At 43.0% G+C, this 16,490-nt stretch overlaps 1 protein-coding gene across 1 annotated transcript in view; it reads right to left on the bottom strand.

Annotated features, from left to right (window-relative positions):
• Positions 1–5,530: 5,530 nt before the first annotated feature.
• The window catches only part of dipk2b (divergent protein kinase domain 2B), a 33,234-nt gene continuing 22,274 nt past the window's right edge, over positions 5,531–16,490 (bottom strand). The window contains exon 5 of the mRNA XM_078559711.1: positions 5,531–5,884. Coding sequence (XP_078415837.1) covers positions 5,538–5,884 — 347 coding nt within the window. The 3' untranslated portion in view covers positions 5,531–5,537. The remainder of the gene's footprint in view (positions 5,885–16,490) is intronic.

Below are 16,490 nucleotides of genomic sequence, written 5' to 3'. Positions count from 1 at the left end.
CCTCGCATGGATCAGAAATCTGGTTTTGAGGTCAGTGCATCGAATTTGAGGTGCCCCAAAATTATCCACTCTATACTCTCATTGAGCTAGGCTCCTGTCGTGAAGCTATTAATGTATATAATGTTATGGGAAAAAATTTTCTTTTAAAATAGTGGTTTAGTCTGTGGGGTGCATCTTAATTGGATTAAAGCCAGCTAGTCTGGGTGCTTTGATGTGTACTAGTTTTGATATGTAAAAGAGGTGGAGTGCATCTGCATTTTTTGAATAAAGCATTCAAGAAGGGGAGTGAAAATGGCACCTAGCTAGCAGAGACCAAGCAATGTGTTTATATTACTAATAAAATTGGTGCTATGAAAGAGGTTTTATTGTTAGAAGAGGCTGGTGATACAATGAGATTTTACATTCAATGAGGTGTGCTAGGTATAACATCAGTTTTGTGTGTGTAGGGCAGAGGCAATGTGAGATCAAAGCAGCTGTAAGCCTATAAACTGTCTCCACAGGAACCAAAGTGAAAAGAACCTCATTTTGAATTCGTAAGGTGAAAATGCTTTGCCTGGTGTCTGGTTAAGTCTATGGGTTGCTGTTGCCTTAATGGAGATTAGTTTAGGAATTTGTTAAAAGTTACGATAGTAGTACTTTGTAGCCATGTATCTGTGTTTAATGTGTTGTAACTTAATAAAATGTTTCATTTAGTTTAATATAAAACCTCTCGAGAACTGATGGTCTTATTCCTGAATTTGGAGTTGCATCTCTAAAATACCACTTAAAATGTAGGTCATGACAGTTGTTTAAAGTTTCCCTCTGGGATTTTTAAATATCTCAGCTTTACCAAAAGGCTGTCTCATAATAGCTCCACACTGAGATTTCTATAGGTGTTTCAAAAGCATCAATGAAAGGAGATACCTGTACTGAGGGCTGACTTGAATTAGGTCCAGCAGCTGCTTATCTTTGCTGTGGGTAAAAATAAAACCCACATTATTTGCACCCTGAAGTATGTAGGAATGCAATTATTTACTAGAAAACCTTGTGAACATGTCACAACTTCTTGCATGTTTTATATCTGCCAAACACTGGTGAAGAACTTAAAGGGCAGGTCATGGGCAGAAAATGGCAAGATTAAAATAGGGAATATTGGAGGATCCACTGCATCTCTCTGATGTATTCAATATGGTATGAGTTATGTGTTTCATTCTCATCCTTAATTTAATGTAAGGAAAAGAGACTTTTTTTTATTCTTTCATGGGATGTGGGCATCGCTGGCATGGCCAGCATTTATTGCCCATCCCGAAATGCCTTGAACTGAATAGCTTGCTAGGCCATTTCAGAGGGGAGTTAAGAGTCAACTCCATTGCTATGGGTCTGGTGTCACATGTAGGCCAGACCAAGTAAGGACAGCAAATTTCCTTCCCAAAAGGATATGAGTGAGCCAAATGGGTTTTTCATGGTCACTATGTCTGAGACTAACTTTATATTCCAGATTTATTAACTGAATTCAAACTCCATCAGGGTGGGATTAGCCTGAGCCTCTGGATTTACTAGTACAGCAACATTACCACTACACCACCATCTCCTCGTCTTCGCTGATTATTGCACAATGTTCAACACCATTCCTGACTCCTCAGGGACTGAAGCAGTCCATGTCCAAATGCAGCAAGACCTGGACAATGTCCAGGCTTGTGCTGACAAGTGGCAAGTAACATTCTTGCCAGACAATGACCATCTCCAACAAGAGAGAATCTAACTATCACCTCTTGACGTTCAACGACATTACCATCACTGAATCCCCCACATTCAACATCCTGGGGATTACAATTGACCAGAAACTAAACCAGACTAACCATATAAACACTATAGCTACAAGAGCAGGTCAGAGGCTAGGAATCCTGTGGCGAGTAACTCACCTCCTGACTCCCCAAAACTTGCCCACTATCTACAAGGCGCAAGTCAGGAATATGATGGAATATTCCCCACTTGCCTGGATGAATGCAGCTCCTACAACACTCTGGAAGCTTGACTCCATCCAGGACAAAGTAATCCGCTTGATTGGCACCCCATCCACAAACATTCACTCCTTCCACCAGTGACGCGCAGCAGTGTATACCATCTACAAGATGCACTGCAGGAACTCGTCAAGGCTCCAAACCCATGACTACTGACATCTAGAAGGACAAGGGCAGCAGATAAATGGGAACACCACCACCTGGAAGTTACCCTCCAAGTCACTCACGATCCTGACTTAGAAATATATCACTGTTCTTTCACTGTCGCTGGGTCAAAATCCTGGAACTCCCTCTCTAACAGCACTGTGGGTGTACCTACACCACATGGACTGCAGCGGTTCAAGAAGTCAGCTCACCATCACCTTCTCAAGGGCAACTAGGGATGGGCAATAAATACTGGCCCAGCCAGCGAAGCCCATATTCCGTGAATGAATAAAAAAACAAACTTTTATAAAACATTGGTTGTGTTTGGTAGCAATGGCACACTCAGAGGCACGCACAAGTGCAGCGTATTCTCAGCAGCCACCTTGCATTGGCAACAGTCACTCCATTACAAAACACTCGTTTGGCCTGAACTGGAGTACTGTTCTGGAAGGATGTGAAGGTGTCAGAGAGTGCAGAAAAGATTCGTGAGAATGGTACTGGGGATGAGAGCCTCAGCTCTGTGGATAGATTGGGAAATTCGGGGCTGTTCTCCTTGGAGAAGAGAAAGTTGAGAGGGTATCTGATGCAAGTGTTCAAAATCATGAAGGGTCTGGACAGATTAGATAGGGAAAAGCCATTCCCATTGGCAGAAGGGTGGAAAACTTGACACTTATTTAAGGTGACTGACAAAAAATAGAGGCAACATGATGAAAAACCCTTTTTTAAAAGAACTTACATTTATATAGTTGGGCATCTCAATGCTTTTTACAGTCAATGAAGTGTGGTCATTGTTGTAATGTAGTCCTGGCAACCAATTGGTGCACAGCAAGCTCCCGCAAACAGCAATGTGAAACTGACCAGATAATTTGTTTTTGTGATGTTGATTGAGGGATAAATGTTGGTCAGGGCAGCACGGATAACTCTCCTGTTCATCTTCAAAATAGTGTCATGGAATCTATTACATCCACCTGAAAGGGCGATTTAATGTCTCATTCACAATACAGCATCCCCAACAGTGCAATATCCCCTTAGTACTACACTGGAGTGTCAGCCTTGATTATTTTTATGCTCAAGTCCTAGGGTGGGACCTGAACCCAGAACCATGTGACTCAGGCAAGAATGCTACTAGCTAAGCCACAGCTATAGTCTTAATACTGGCTATAAGTAGTGCTGTGAAGGGAGTTTTCAATGTTAAAATTGTCAATCACTGATTCACCCACATCTAATGCCACAGAGCAGGTTTTGTTGTAACATGCCTTTAAGAGATAGCAGCATGATATCACTAGAAGGGAAGTGTGTCATGTGACCCAGTCTTAGTTTTACAGCAGAATACACCTCTGCTGCTGATGTCCTCAAGCTTTCTATCCATTTATATCTGTTCTCACGTGCCTAGTCAAAATAAATGAACCCACAACATGTTTACCCAATCCCTTATGAGTGATTGGTGCTTACATAATTATTACAACATGACAGGGTTATTGTGCAGGAATCTGTTTAAACGTCTTTAATATTTTGGACCTTCCCTCCTGAATTGTTTCTGTAAAAAAAAGTTTACTAAATTGGACATTGTGTCCCAGTTCCAATGCCATTTGATTTTTTTTTCTTTAAGCTGATTATTTCCCCTCAGTTAAAATTTTCAGCTTTTAGAACTTAGGTTTTTTTAATGCACGCACATGACTTTTTTCTAAGATCCAATTTTACAGGTTCCGAGCACACAAGCTAGCAGGTTCCCGACACGAGAAACAACAGGGATTTCGGAGAACTCAGTGAGCTTATAGCCAGCAAGCATGGACCAAGGTTATTGGATGTATATTTAAAATGTTTTTGTCCTGGTCCTCTCCATCATGAATTGCAAATTCAGCTCAAGAATGGAAGCTGTTTTCTTCTCCACATGGATCTAGGAATAGAGTTTCACTCTGCTCCAGTGCTGAATACTGGAGCGGGATAATGCTGTTTTTCAGTCCCACGGGGAACCTCTGATCCTGACTTTGCCATTAGGAAGGAGTCACTTCCCCAGCAGTGGAAGCACATGTTTTCATGTATCAGTTAACAATTCTAGCAAGTTGAGGAACCCAAGTCAATGAGGGACAGTAAATTACATTGTAAAATAAATCTTGCAATTTGCAAGCCTTACCCCTAACGCCAATCCCTGCTGTCCTATCAGGTGAAGTCTCAGATAAGCACAATCTGCTTGCAGAGCCTCTCACCTAATTTGATAGGTGAAGTGCAGTATTGATAATGGAATGAAACAATCAGCAGCCAACTTGACATTGGTGTGTGTTGGAGAACCCTGAAATATTTGATGACTATTTAGCATGGAACAATGATAGTTTAGTTTGTAAAACTGAATGTTTCCCAAGACATTTCTAACTGTAGATTGTTCAGATGGTTAAAAAGATTGGGAAAATCCTAACTACTCTAAGTTGTGCTGGAACCGCACTACTCCTGGCCTCTGGCAGGCTGGATTGTGCCTCTACATCCCAATTGCACTTGTAACTCACTGTAAGCATTGCCAGGAGAGATTATTTGATTAATACTAAAATAATATTTTTACTTATATACGACATTGTTGTTCTCAAAAATTTCAAGCTTTTTTCAGAGGGTAAATTAATTTGTGGTGTGCAGGAATTGCTTTTGTGTCGGAAAAAGGTATCAGCTACATCCCATAAAGATGTTTATTTTTTCAGTGGTACCGAGGAAAGAGAAATGCTGACCAGATCTCCTTGCTTTGCTTTTAGGAAACGCAGTTGCTACAGCCTGTTTTGAGCAGGCAGATAGCACTTTAGTTTAACACCTTATCCTGGCCAAGGAACGTGCAATGATGTAGCACTTCCTCTTTGCAGCATGCAATAAAATTCTGGTTTGGGCTGAACCCATAAATTCTGATTCAGAGGCAACACTATTTCCAACTGAGTTAAGCTGACATATCTTTAATTCAGTCTCGGGGTTTGTGTGTTGCTGGTGAGGCCAGCATCGATTGCCTTGGATATAGCTGATTAGTTTGCTTGCAGTTAAGAATCAAGCATGTTGCTGTGGAACTGGAGTTGCAGACAGGCCAAATCGGGTAAGATGGATGGCAGGTCTCGGTCTGATTGAATCAGCTGAGTTTTCCTGACAATTGAACAGCTTCATGGTGACTTTGACTGACACCAGTTTTTAAAAAATATTTTAAGATTTTTAAAAAACTGAATGCAAATTCACAAACTGCCATGGTGGAAATTGAGCTTGCGTTCTCTGGATTATTAGTCCAGACCCTACTGCCTAGATGGCAACCATATTGGAATGCAGTTATTACCAATACCAATCATTCATTTCAGTTCAAACAAACTCATAGACCTTTGTAGGATTTCTGCGACCTTAAGAAACAAAATAAATATAACAGCAAATTGGATATCAATATCCTTTAATGTATTTACATTCTGGATATCTGTATTCAAAACGAGGATCACAAGAACGCTGGGATTTTAACAATTCCATAAGCCAACCAGCTGCCTCAAGGGTAACCTTGGTTGAGAGCATTTCATCACTGCAGAGCTTCAGAAATCTATCTACTTTCTGCTGGAGAGATGGAGACGAGCTGAATTTCCCTGCTAATAAGCGAGGCAGGATGTCCTTACAAATCTTTATAAAGTTCTGTGCCTCACTAATCGTCTCACAAGGGGAAAGGTCCGTTTTACAGTCTGAAGCCAAACAGGAGAAGACATCTTTTTTTCCAGATATTTCATGGACAAATGCCTTATCTGCAGAAACATGGCACAAGGAATCATAATGAGTGATTGAATATACACAAAAACAAAACTAGCTTGGCACTGAAAGAACAATCAATAAGGTTTAAATTGGTAAACATGTGTTTGTGGCTTGAATGAGAGGGAGGGAGGCTTGGAATAAACTCAGAACCAACTCATTCAAGAATCAAGAATATTTAGCCCTCGTAACACTCAACCAGTATTTCTGTAACCACAGACAACACAAATTAAAAATGAGTTGAAATGTCTGTGCAGCAATGAGTATAGTGGCCAGGACTATAGGCTGGAAAGCCAAGGGCAACTCCATCTTGGCTGCTCGGGGCAGCCCCGACCGGGCTTTCTGCCAATCTAACAGCTAATGAGCTGCCGTTGGGATTTCCATCCCTTTAAGGGTCGAGAGCCAGCCTCCAAGAGCTGCCAATCAATTGGAGGGGCAGCAGTTCTTCAGCCTCAGTGCCACCACTGGGAGTGTGGCCACTACTGGGACTGCACCCGGCTCAGAACAGCATCATTGACTCTGCCCTCACAGCAAGGTAAATAGTGGTGGTGGTTGGTGGTGGGGGGGGGGGTGGGGGTGGGGGTGGGGGGGGGAGGTGGTGGTCACTGTGGGCAGTCAGGTAGGCCCTGGGGAAGGGTGGGGTGGTTGGTGAAGGCCGGGGATGTTATGTGGGCTGCCATTGTCATCAGGGACCCTTTCATGGGTCACAAAGTGCCCAGTTAGAAGGTACCCAAGCCTGCAAGGAGGCCACCAGTGTTCATCAGGTGATTCCTGGTGAGGGGCACTGGTAAAATTCCAGGGGTGGTGATAAAAGGCCCTTAATTGGCCATTTAAGTAGCACAATTAGCCTTTGAGCAATGGGGCTGCCCTCTACTTCCCCTGCCGGTGTCTATAATATAACAGGGGAGCCGGAGGCAATCATATATTGGGAAGAACCACACATAAAATGGATTACTGAGACATTGTTACAGAAAAATCAGACTGGGACTTAAACATTTCAGGATATAACATATTTAGAAAGGATAGAAAGGATAAAAAGGGAGGTGGCATAGCTGTATTTATTAGAGATATCAAAATAGCTGTATTGAAAAGGGTGTAGCTATCAGCAAGACAAAAATATGGAAAGAGATAAAAGATAATAAAGGATCGATCATGCCAATAGGTAAAGTCTATTGAGTCATGAAGATATAATAATTCTCATAATATTACTGGAATTTATTGTAAAATAGAGTAATAGTGGGATGTGTCTCTAAGTGTCTGTCGGCAGAATTTTCTGCCTGCCGGGCGGGCGAGCCCGACCCAATCTCCGGTGGGCGGGGAGATGATCCCTGCCAGCGAAGCGGGCCGCACCGCCATTTTATGTGGGCGGGCAGGTCCTTTAATTGGTTAAATGATCCTGTCAATGGCCTCAATTGGCTGTTGACAGGTCGGCGGGCCCGCAGCTGATTTGGCTGCAGACCTGCCTTCCTGAAAATTTAAATGGGGCATCATTGTACACGTAGGCGAGTGGGCCCTGCCCCCTGCTCGCCAACAGCAAAATTCTGCCCCGTGTGTGTGTGTGTTTGTGTGTGATTTAATTGAATTAGAGGCAGCTAGTCTAGGTGCTTTAATCTAAGAAGAGAGGGTAGGTTTGAAATGTTAATTAGATAAACATGGGGAAGTTTAGAAACATAGGTGTCAAGGGAACATTTGCATTTTGAAATAAACTAGACTGGATTGTTTTCAAAGGAGGGGTGAAATGTGTCACTAGCCAGGTGAAGTTTAGAAATGGTGTGTTTATTTTTCCCAAAGGTTACTGGTAAAACTTAGTGCTATGAAAGTGTTTTATTGTCAGGGAGATAAAGCCCAAAGATATATAGAAACAATGGGTATTTGTATTCAAAGAAGAAGGTGTGTTTAAAGAAGGAGCAAGGGCTGTGTGTAAGGGGAGGCATTTTTAAGATCTTACAAGTATGAAAAGCCTTCAGCATCTAAGCCTCAAGCTGCTGTCTTCAAAGGAATGAAGTTAAGAAAACTCACTTGGATGTCAACTTGTTCAGCGTATCATGTTTCTTTGCCTGGGCCTTTTAAAATCTATGTGTCTTACTGTTGCCATAACGAAAGTGTAACTGGGAATTCAACTGAGTAGGGGATTTAGAAGTTATCATAGTAATAATTTGTAGATTTATGCATGTATTTAAAATCATTTCCCTTATTAATAAATGTTTAATCTAGTTTTATAAAAACCTATAAGACTTGGTGGTCTTACTGCTACTGAATTCAAGGCACGCATCTCAAAATTAATACAAATTGAAAATTAGTTGTGACAGTTGTTTCAAATTTCCCTCTGGGATCTGAACAGCTCAGCATTTAACATCTGCTGTGTCATAACACTATAGACCACCTAATAGTGGAAGGCAGGTGGAGGAAAAATATGCAGACAAATTGGAGAATTGAGCATAAAAAAACAAAAGTGATATTAATTAGACAGAGGAGATAGGTGTAGGGGATAAGGGACTAGAGTTTTGGTGAAAAAAGAGATATGCTATCAAAGCTTTTCGCCTTGCACTCATCAGGATTGCTCGCAAGAATTTTCTAACCATAACGGGGAAACAACGATTTATACAGCATGAAAATAGAATGCTGATTTGTTGGCAAGTGGACTCTGGTGGAGGACTGCCATGGAGAATGCAGCATGGTACAGTTAACTGCTCAGCTTTGTTCAAATTCAAACGAGGCAAGCTGACTCTGATTGGTCAAGGCATTGCCCTGGGAATTGACCCAGTGAATGACTGGTTCCCTCAGCTTTTGTTTAGTTGAAAAAGCTGGTATATATCTGCTACAATGTGTGCAGGACTCTTTCCTAACCCTATGTTTGCATAGCCTAACAAGCGAAGCTTTGCTATTGGATCTAGTAATGGGCAATGAACCATGCATAAGAGAAGTAAAAGTAGGGATCATCTAGGCAATAGTGACCATAATATCATGAGCTTTGAGATGATGGTGAGAAGGGCATAAGTATGATGACAATCAGGCTAACAGATTGGAGAAAAGCTGATTTTATGGGGCTGAGAATAGAATTTGGGAAAATAAAATGGGAAGCAATATTGGCCAACAACATTTAAAATGATGTTCAATAGAGTACAGAAAATAGATATTCTGCTAAAAGGAAATAAATTAAAAACTAGTGAGATCCCTTAGATGAATAAAGACATAAGAGAACAGTTGAGGGTTGGGAAAGAGGCCCATATTAATTAGATTGACAACAGAGGAGTAAGAGAGAATGCAAACAGATTAGGAGAAAAGTCAAAATACAACTAGGATGCAAAGAGGAACTTAACAAGAAACATAAAAAAATATATTTTTAAAAATTGTTTATGGGATCTGGGCATTGCTGGCTGGGGCAGCATTTATTGCCCATCCCAAATTACCCTTGAGAAGGTGGTGGTGAGCCGTCTTCTTGAACCGCTGCAGTCTATGTGGTGTAGGAACACCCACAGTGCTGTTAGAGGGGGAGTTCCAGGATTTTGGCCAAGCAACAGTGAAGGGACAGGCACATCAGCAAAAAAGGAAAGCTTGAATGGCAATAGGACCATTAGGGATAGACAGGAATACCGCAGGTAAGCAGGGGTGTAGTGCTGTAGGAGCGCAACGGAGCGCTACTCCAGCACCTTTAACCAGGGCTCATGAGAGGGAGGTGCAGATAGTTCCAAACACTCGGGCTAGGGGGGCCCTGGGCTCGGTGTTTTAAATGGAGTTCTTGTCATCCAAGTTGAGCAGTCAGAGCCTAGGACCTGACAGACTGGCTCAAAAAAAGTCATAACTTTCAGGGTGAGAGTTCTGATTTTTGAAGCCGATCTTTTGGTTTAATTTCACTTGTGCTGCACTACTGCTGGGGAGGCTGGGGGGTTTGGGAAGTTTGGGTCGAGGGGAGGGGATGTTGGGCACTGGGGAGGTGGGAGGGGGCTTTGGGAGTGTTGGAGAGGTTTGGCGGGGGGAAGAATGAGGAAGAGGTTGGAGGGGGAGGGTGGGGGGAGGGCCAGGGGCATCTCCTAGTCAAAGGCTTTAATATTCACCGCTGGATGGTAAACTCTCCTTTGCTGATTGGCCATCCGTTATATGCCCCACTTGATTTTTCCTTCCACTGATCTCAGTGAAATCTGCTCTATTAATTGTCTAACTGGATTTTCAATCTGTATGATAAGTGTTGATTTTTACCCTCACTGCCTCCAATATTGAAGTTTTGTTTCCGGGAGTAACACATACAGGGGGATTTGTCTCACTGATGGCAACAATCAGAACTGGCAGGAAATCCTCTCACAACCATGTGGGGCTGCGTGACTTGTGATGCCAAGGCGGCAGACGCAGGGACCATGTGGAGTAAATTCTACCTACAGTATTGTGTGAGGCACAAGGGTACGTTTGGCTAGGAGTTCCTGGAGTTTGAGTTCAGGCTGGACGGTAAGAGTTGACCTGAATGTCTGGAGCTTGTGGCGCGGCTATGAATCTGAAGCCTGGGGAGGTTAAGAGGGAAGGCCGGGTCCAGGGTCCTGGGACTCTCGCTGCTGCTGCTGCTGCTGCTGAATGTCTCTGAGTCAATGTGCAGCAGCAACAACAGCAGTAACCCTCCTGTACAGCTCCCTGACTGTGTAAAAGAAAATACAGACCTTACAACTCCTTGCACACAGCTTTCTCATGAACAAGCATTTCAGAGTCTTTGAAGCTCAAGGTTCCTGAGATATAAAGCAGCATCAACATCCCCAAACACTCTGCTGCATTTGCCTACTGAGCATTAATTCCTTAGCTTTGATGGCCTGAGGATATGAGACGCAGTATAACGTTTGTATTTCCGGCTGGCAGCTTTATATGGAACTTACAGCACAGAAACAGGCCATTTGGCCTACCCCATCTATGTTGGTGTTTATGTTCCACATAAGCCTCCTCCCACCCTTCTTGATCACACCATCAGGGTAACCTTCAGCTTCTTTCTTCCTTATGTGTTTATGAAGCTCCTTGAATGTATCTATACTAGAATCATAGAATTGTCATAGCACAGAAGGAGGCCATTCAGCACATTGTCTTTGTGTCAGGTCTCTGCAACAGCAACTCAGCTAGTTCTACTCCTTAACCTTTTCCCTGTAGCCTTCAGATAATTATCCAGTTCCCTTTTGAAAACCGCAATTGAATCTGTCTCCACCCCACGCTCAGGCAGTGCATTCCAGATCCAAACAACTTGTTGCATAAAGAGGTTTTTCCTCTTGTCGCCTCTGGTTCTTTTGTTAATCATCTTCGTGTTCTCGACCTTCTGCTGATGGGAACAGTTTCTCCCCATTTACTCTATCCAGACCTCTCATGATTTTGAGCACATCTGACAAATCTCCTCTCAATCTTCTTTCCTCCAAGGAGAATAGACCCAGCTTCGTCAATCTATCCACGTAACTGAAGTCTCTCATCCTTGGAACCATTCAACATATAAGATCCTGAGCGGTGCTGATGTGAAGAGGATGTTCCCTCTTGTGGGAGAATCTAGTACTAGAAGCCATTGTTTAAAAATAAGGGGCTGCCCATTTAGGACAGAGATGAGGAGAATTCTTTTCTCTCAGAGGATTGAGAGTCTTTGGAACTCTTCTTCAAAAGGCAGTGGAAGCAGAAACTGAATATTTTTAAGGCCGAGCTAGATAGATTCTTGATAAGCAAGGGGGTGAAAGGTTATTGGGGGTAGGCAGGAATGTGGAGTTGAGGTTACAACCTGTTAGGGAGGGAATTCCAGGATTTTGACCCGGCGATATATTTCCAAGTCAGGATGGTGAGTGGCTTGGAGGGGAACTTCTAGATGGTGGTGCACCCATGTGTCTGCTTCCCTTGTCCTTCTAGATGGTAGCAGTTGTGGGTTTGAAAGGTGCTGTCTAAGGAGCCTTGGTGAGTTCCTGCAGTGCATCTTGTACTGCATGTTACACACTGCACCACTATTTGCCGGTGGTGGAGGGAGTGAATGTTTGTGGATGGGGTGCCAATCAAGCGGGTTGCTTTGTCCTGGATGGTTTGTAGTGTTTGTAGTGATTGTAGGTATAACCTTTCCTACTGCCTTTTTGGGTCACATGACTGTATTAACGAATGAGCCCTAAGCGCGGGTAATCTTAGGGGCGGAGCTTTCTAGTCGTGGACCTGGTTCAAGCATGTAGCTTCTAAAGGAACTCTGTAATAAAGTTGTTTCAAGTAATAAACCTGTCTGGTACAACAAGTTCATTACATTGGCGACGAGGATAAATAGCTCCGACACTGCACCTCGCCTTGTGAATATGAGTACATCAATTCTTAAGGAAAAAAAGAAAAGTATACTCACCAGTCATGCCACTATTCAGCAGAATCGACCTGTATGACTCGTCCATGAAAGACTAGAGCTAGTACATAGAGTGCCTAGTGTTTTATTTCATGGCAATGAAATAACAGCGGAGGAGAAGCAGAAAGCAATTCTTTTAATTATCTGTGGTAGCGAGACATTTAACCTCATCCGCAGTCTGACGGCCCTGAACCCACCCAATTTTAAATCTTTTCGCGAATTGGTAGACCTCGTGAAGACGCATTTTCAGCCGATGCTGATTATGCAGAGATTTAAGTTTTACTCCGGAGTAAGGGCCCCAGGAGAGTCCATCACAATTTATATAGCGATGTTGAAGCAGTTGACTGAGCATTGCAGACTTCAGAGATACACTCAATGACATGTTGCAGGACCGGTTAGTTTGTGGTGTTCATGGCGATGCCATTCAGCTTCGTTTACTTGCAGAAGTTAATATTAATCTGAAGCGCGCCATGGAAATAGCGCTAGCAATGGAGAGTGCAGAGAGGGACTCACAGGCTTTACAGAGTGTGCAGCATGACGCCGTTCTTCAGTTGGGGCAGGAACCTACTGCCGGGTGTGGCGTGAAAACCAGAGAGACAGCAGCAGAGTGGGAGACAGTCTCTGCTACTCGAAAAACAAAAAGGCATAGTGGAAGCATCTCAGCAGCAATTCAGAAATTAACCTATTACTGATGTGGGGGTAACCAAGTAACAGAAACCTGCAGATTTAAGGAGGCAGAGTGCCGTTACTGCCACAAAAAAGGGCATTTAATAACGTGTTGCAGGGCAAAATCGAGACAGCCAATCAGACAGCAGACCAAGATGATTGAAGTGCACAATATATGAATCAAAAGCTGCTGATACTGATATCTATTCCCTATACAATGTCAAAGCAGTAAAAACTGAACCAATCATCGTCATCCTTCAAGTGAATGGGAAGCCTCTGGTCATGGTGGTAAACACGGGAGCCTCGACCACAGTGGTGGGAGAACACACATTTAAATACCTAAATGAAGGTACCCACTGAATCTGGAGCAAACCATGGCTCAACTGAAGACCTACATTGGAGAGTCAATACCGGTAAAAGGCATCACCACTGTACCTGTGTACTAAAGGCAACAGACAGCCCAGCTTCCAGTGATCATTGTAACAGATGAAGGTCTGAGTCTTCTGGGCTGCGATTGGTTACAAAAAGTTAAGCTCAACTGGTCAGAAATATTTCAAGCGAGAACAGGGGGAATTCCTGAGCTGTTAAAGAAGTACAACAGAGTATTCTGTGATGAATTGAAAAAGATAAAAGGCCTACAAGCAAAAATATATGTAGATTTGCAGGCGACAGCCTAGTTCCTTAAGGCCAGACCTGTGCCTATGCCCTAAAGGAGAAGGCGGATGCAGAAATGTGCCGCTTAGAGAAGTTAGGAATAATCCAGCCACTAATGGGTTTATTCAGTGAGAATAAAACCATTCTGCCAATAGTCTCAGCAAGAATTCAATGTTGGGCTTTGATTTTATTGGTGTATGAGTGCACCTTTATGCACAGTCCTAGTGTTCATATTGCAAATGCAGATGCACTCAGTCGTCTTCCGTTACCAGATAGCATTGTACATGTTCCAGTACCACAAGAAGTTGTGCTGGTATTGAATTTCTTGTCTCTTCGCTGGTCTGTGCAAAGCTAGTAAGGAATTGAACAAACAGTGATCCAATTTTGTCAAAAGTCCAAGACCAGGTATTGCAAGGGTTGTCAAATTCACCAGTGTCTGAAGAGATGAGACCATTCCATGCCCGTAAAACAGAGTTTAAGTTGTCAAAGTAGAATCTTTTTGTGGGGATCAAGAGTTGCGTCTCTTTGCAAGAAAGAAAACCACTCTTGACAGAGCTTCACATCCAGGCACATCAAAGATGAAGATGCTTACGTGAAGCTAAGTCTGGTGGCCAGGCATAGACAGTGACATTGAAAGAATGGTCAAGCACTGTCTCCATTGTCAGCAGCAACAGAAGTTGCCTGTTTCAGCTCCACTGCGTCCGTGGGAGTGGCCTGGTCAACCCTGGGTTAGGCTACATATAGACTATGTAGGTCCATTTTTAGGTAGCATGTTTTTATTGATCATCGATGCGCATTCTAAGTGAATGGATGTGTATGAAGTTAGATGACTGACATTGTGTGAAACTATTGAAAAGCTCCACCAATATTTTAGTACACGTGGTCTACCGGAAGCCAGTGTTTCGGATAAAGGTACTGTCTTCACTAGTACAGAATTTCAGAGATTCATGAGTTTAAATGGAATTAAACATATTAAAACAGCACCATATCATCCCTCATCAAATGAGTTAGCTGAAAGAGCTGTGCAAACTTTCAATTCAGGAATGAAGAAGTTATTCATAGGCACTTTAGAAACTCGACTTTCCCGCTTTCTTCTCAATTATCCTATGACTCCTCATGCAACTACGGGTTCAACACCACCTGAATTACTGATGAAACGCCGCCTTTGTACACGTTTAAGTCCAGTTTTTCCAAACTTTGAGGGGAAGGTAGAGAGGAATCAGAGTAATCAGAAATTGATTCATGATATTTAAGGCAAAGCTCGAAGATTCACTGTGGGAGAGACAGTTTGCATGCAGAATTTTGGAAATGGTCCTAGTTTGGTTCCTGGTATAATTGTCTCTGAAATTAGACCCTTGTCATTCCAAGCATAAATGCAAGACCAGATTGTTCGAAAACATGTGGATCATCAAAGGAGTAGAGACATTCCAACAACCAGCTATTCAGCCTGTGATTGGTGTTGAACCTTTAATCCCTGAGGTAACAGATTGACCTCGAATCAACATACCTGATGTCTCTGTTGAATTACATAATCCTGAACTGCCAGGGCCTAAGGATGTCCCTGATGCTGCAATTCCTGATCATGTCAATCTAGTGGGAGAATCGCAAGTGGTGGAGCTACACTGCTCTAACCGAATTAGCAAACCACCTCAGAGACTTAATCTTTAATCGCATGACCTGTGTATATATGTATATGTTGTGGATTAAGATATTTTTTGTCAATAGGAAATGTAAAAAAAACTGAGGGAGGAAATGTAGTGATTGTAGGTATAACCTTTCCGACTGCCTTTAGGGGCCACGTGTACTGATGAGTGAGCCCTAAGCGCGGGTAATCTTAGGGACAGACCTTTCTAGTTGGGGACCTAGTTCAAGCATGTAACTTCTAAAGGAGCTCTGTAATAAAGTTATCTGTTTCAAGTAAGAAACCTGTCCGGTATAACAAGTTCACTACAGTGTTGTTGGAGCTGCACTCATCCAAGCAAGTGGAGAATATTCCATCACACTCCTGACTTGTGTCTTGTAGATGGTGGACAGGCTTTGGAGAGTCAGGATGTGAGTTACTTGCCGCAGGATTCCTAGCCTCTGACCTGCTCTTGTAGCCATAGTGGGTATATAGCTAGTCCAGTTCAGTTTCTGGTCAATGATAATCCCCAGGATGTTGATAGTGGGGGATTCAGTGATGGTAATGCCATTAAATGTCAAGGGGCGTTTGTTAGATTCTCTCTTGTTAGAGATGATCATTGCTTGGCACTTGTGTAGCACAAATACTGCTTGCCACTTGTTAGTCCAAGCCTAGATATTGTCCAGGTCTTGCTGCATTTGAACATGGACTGCTTCAGTATCTGAGGAGTCAGAATGGTAATGGTGCTGAACATTGTGCAACCATCAGCAAACATCCCCACTTTTGACCTTATGATGGAAGGAAGGTCATTGATGAAGCAGCTGAAGATGATTGGGCCTAGGACACTATCCTGAGGAACACCTACAGTGGTGTTCTGGAACTGAGATGATTAACCGTCAAAAGCCAAACCATCTTCTTTTGCATTAGGTATGACTCCAACCAGTGGAGAGTTACACCCCTGATTCCCATTGACTCCAGTTTTGCTCGGATTCTTTGATGCCACACTTGGTCAAATGCTGCCTTGATGTCAAGGGCAGTCACTCTCACTTCGCCTCTGGAGTTCAGCTCTTTTGTCCATGTTTGAACCAAGGCTGTAATGAGGTCAGAAGCTGAGTGACCCTGGAAGAACCCAAACTGAGCATCAGTGAGCTGGTTATTGCTAAGCAGGTGCTGCTGTTGATAACCCCTTCCATCGCTTCACTGCTGATCGAGAGTAAGCTGATCTGGCTGTAATTGGCTGGTTGGATTTGTTCTGCTTTTTGTGTAAGGGGCATATCTGCGCAATTTTCGCAATAGATGTAATTTATCTGGCTTTGCAAAAAGTCTTCGATAAGGTGCTCCA

Source organism: Cetorhinus maximus, chromosome 16, assembly GCF_964194155.1.
Source record: "Cetorhinus maximus chromosome 16, sCetMax3.hap1.1, whole genome shotgun sequence".
Lineage (NCBI taxonomy): Eukaryota > Metazoa > Chordata > Chondrichthyes > Lamniformes > Cetorhinidae > Cetorhinus > Cetorhinus maximus.
This window is presented reverse-complemented; position numbering and strand designations above follow the sequence as displayed.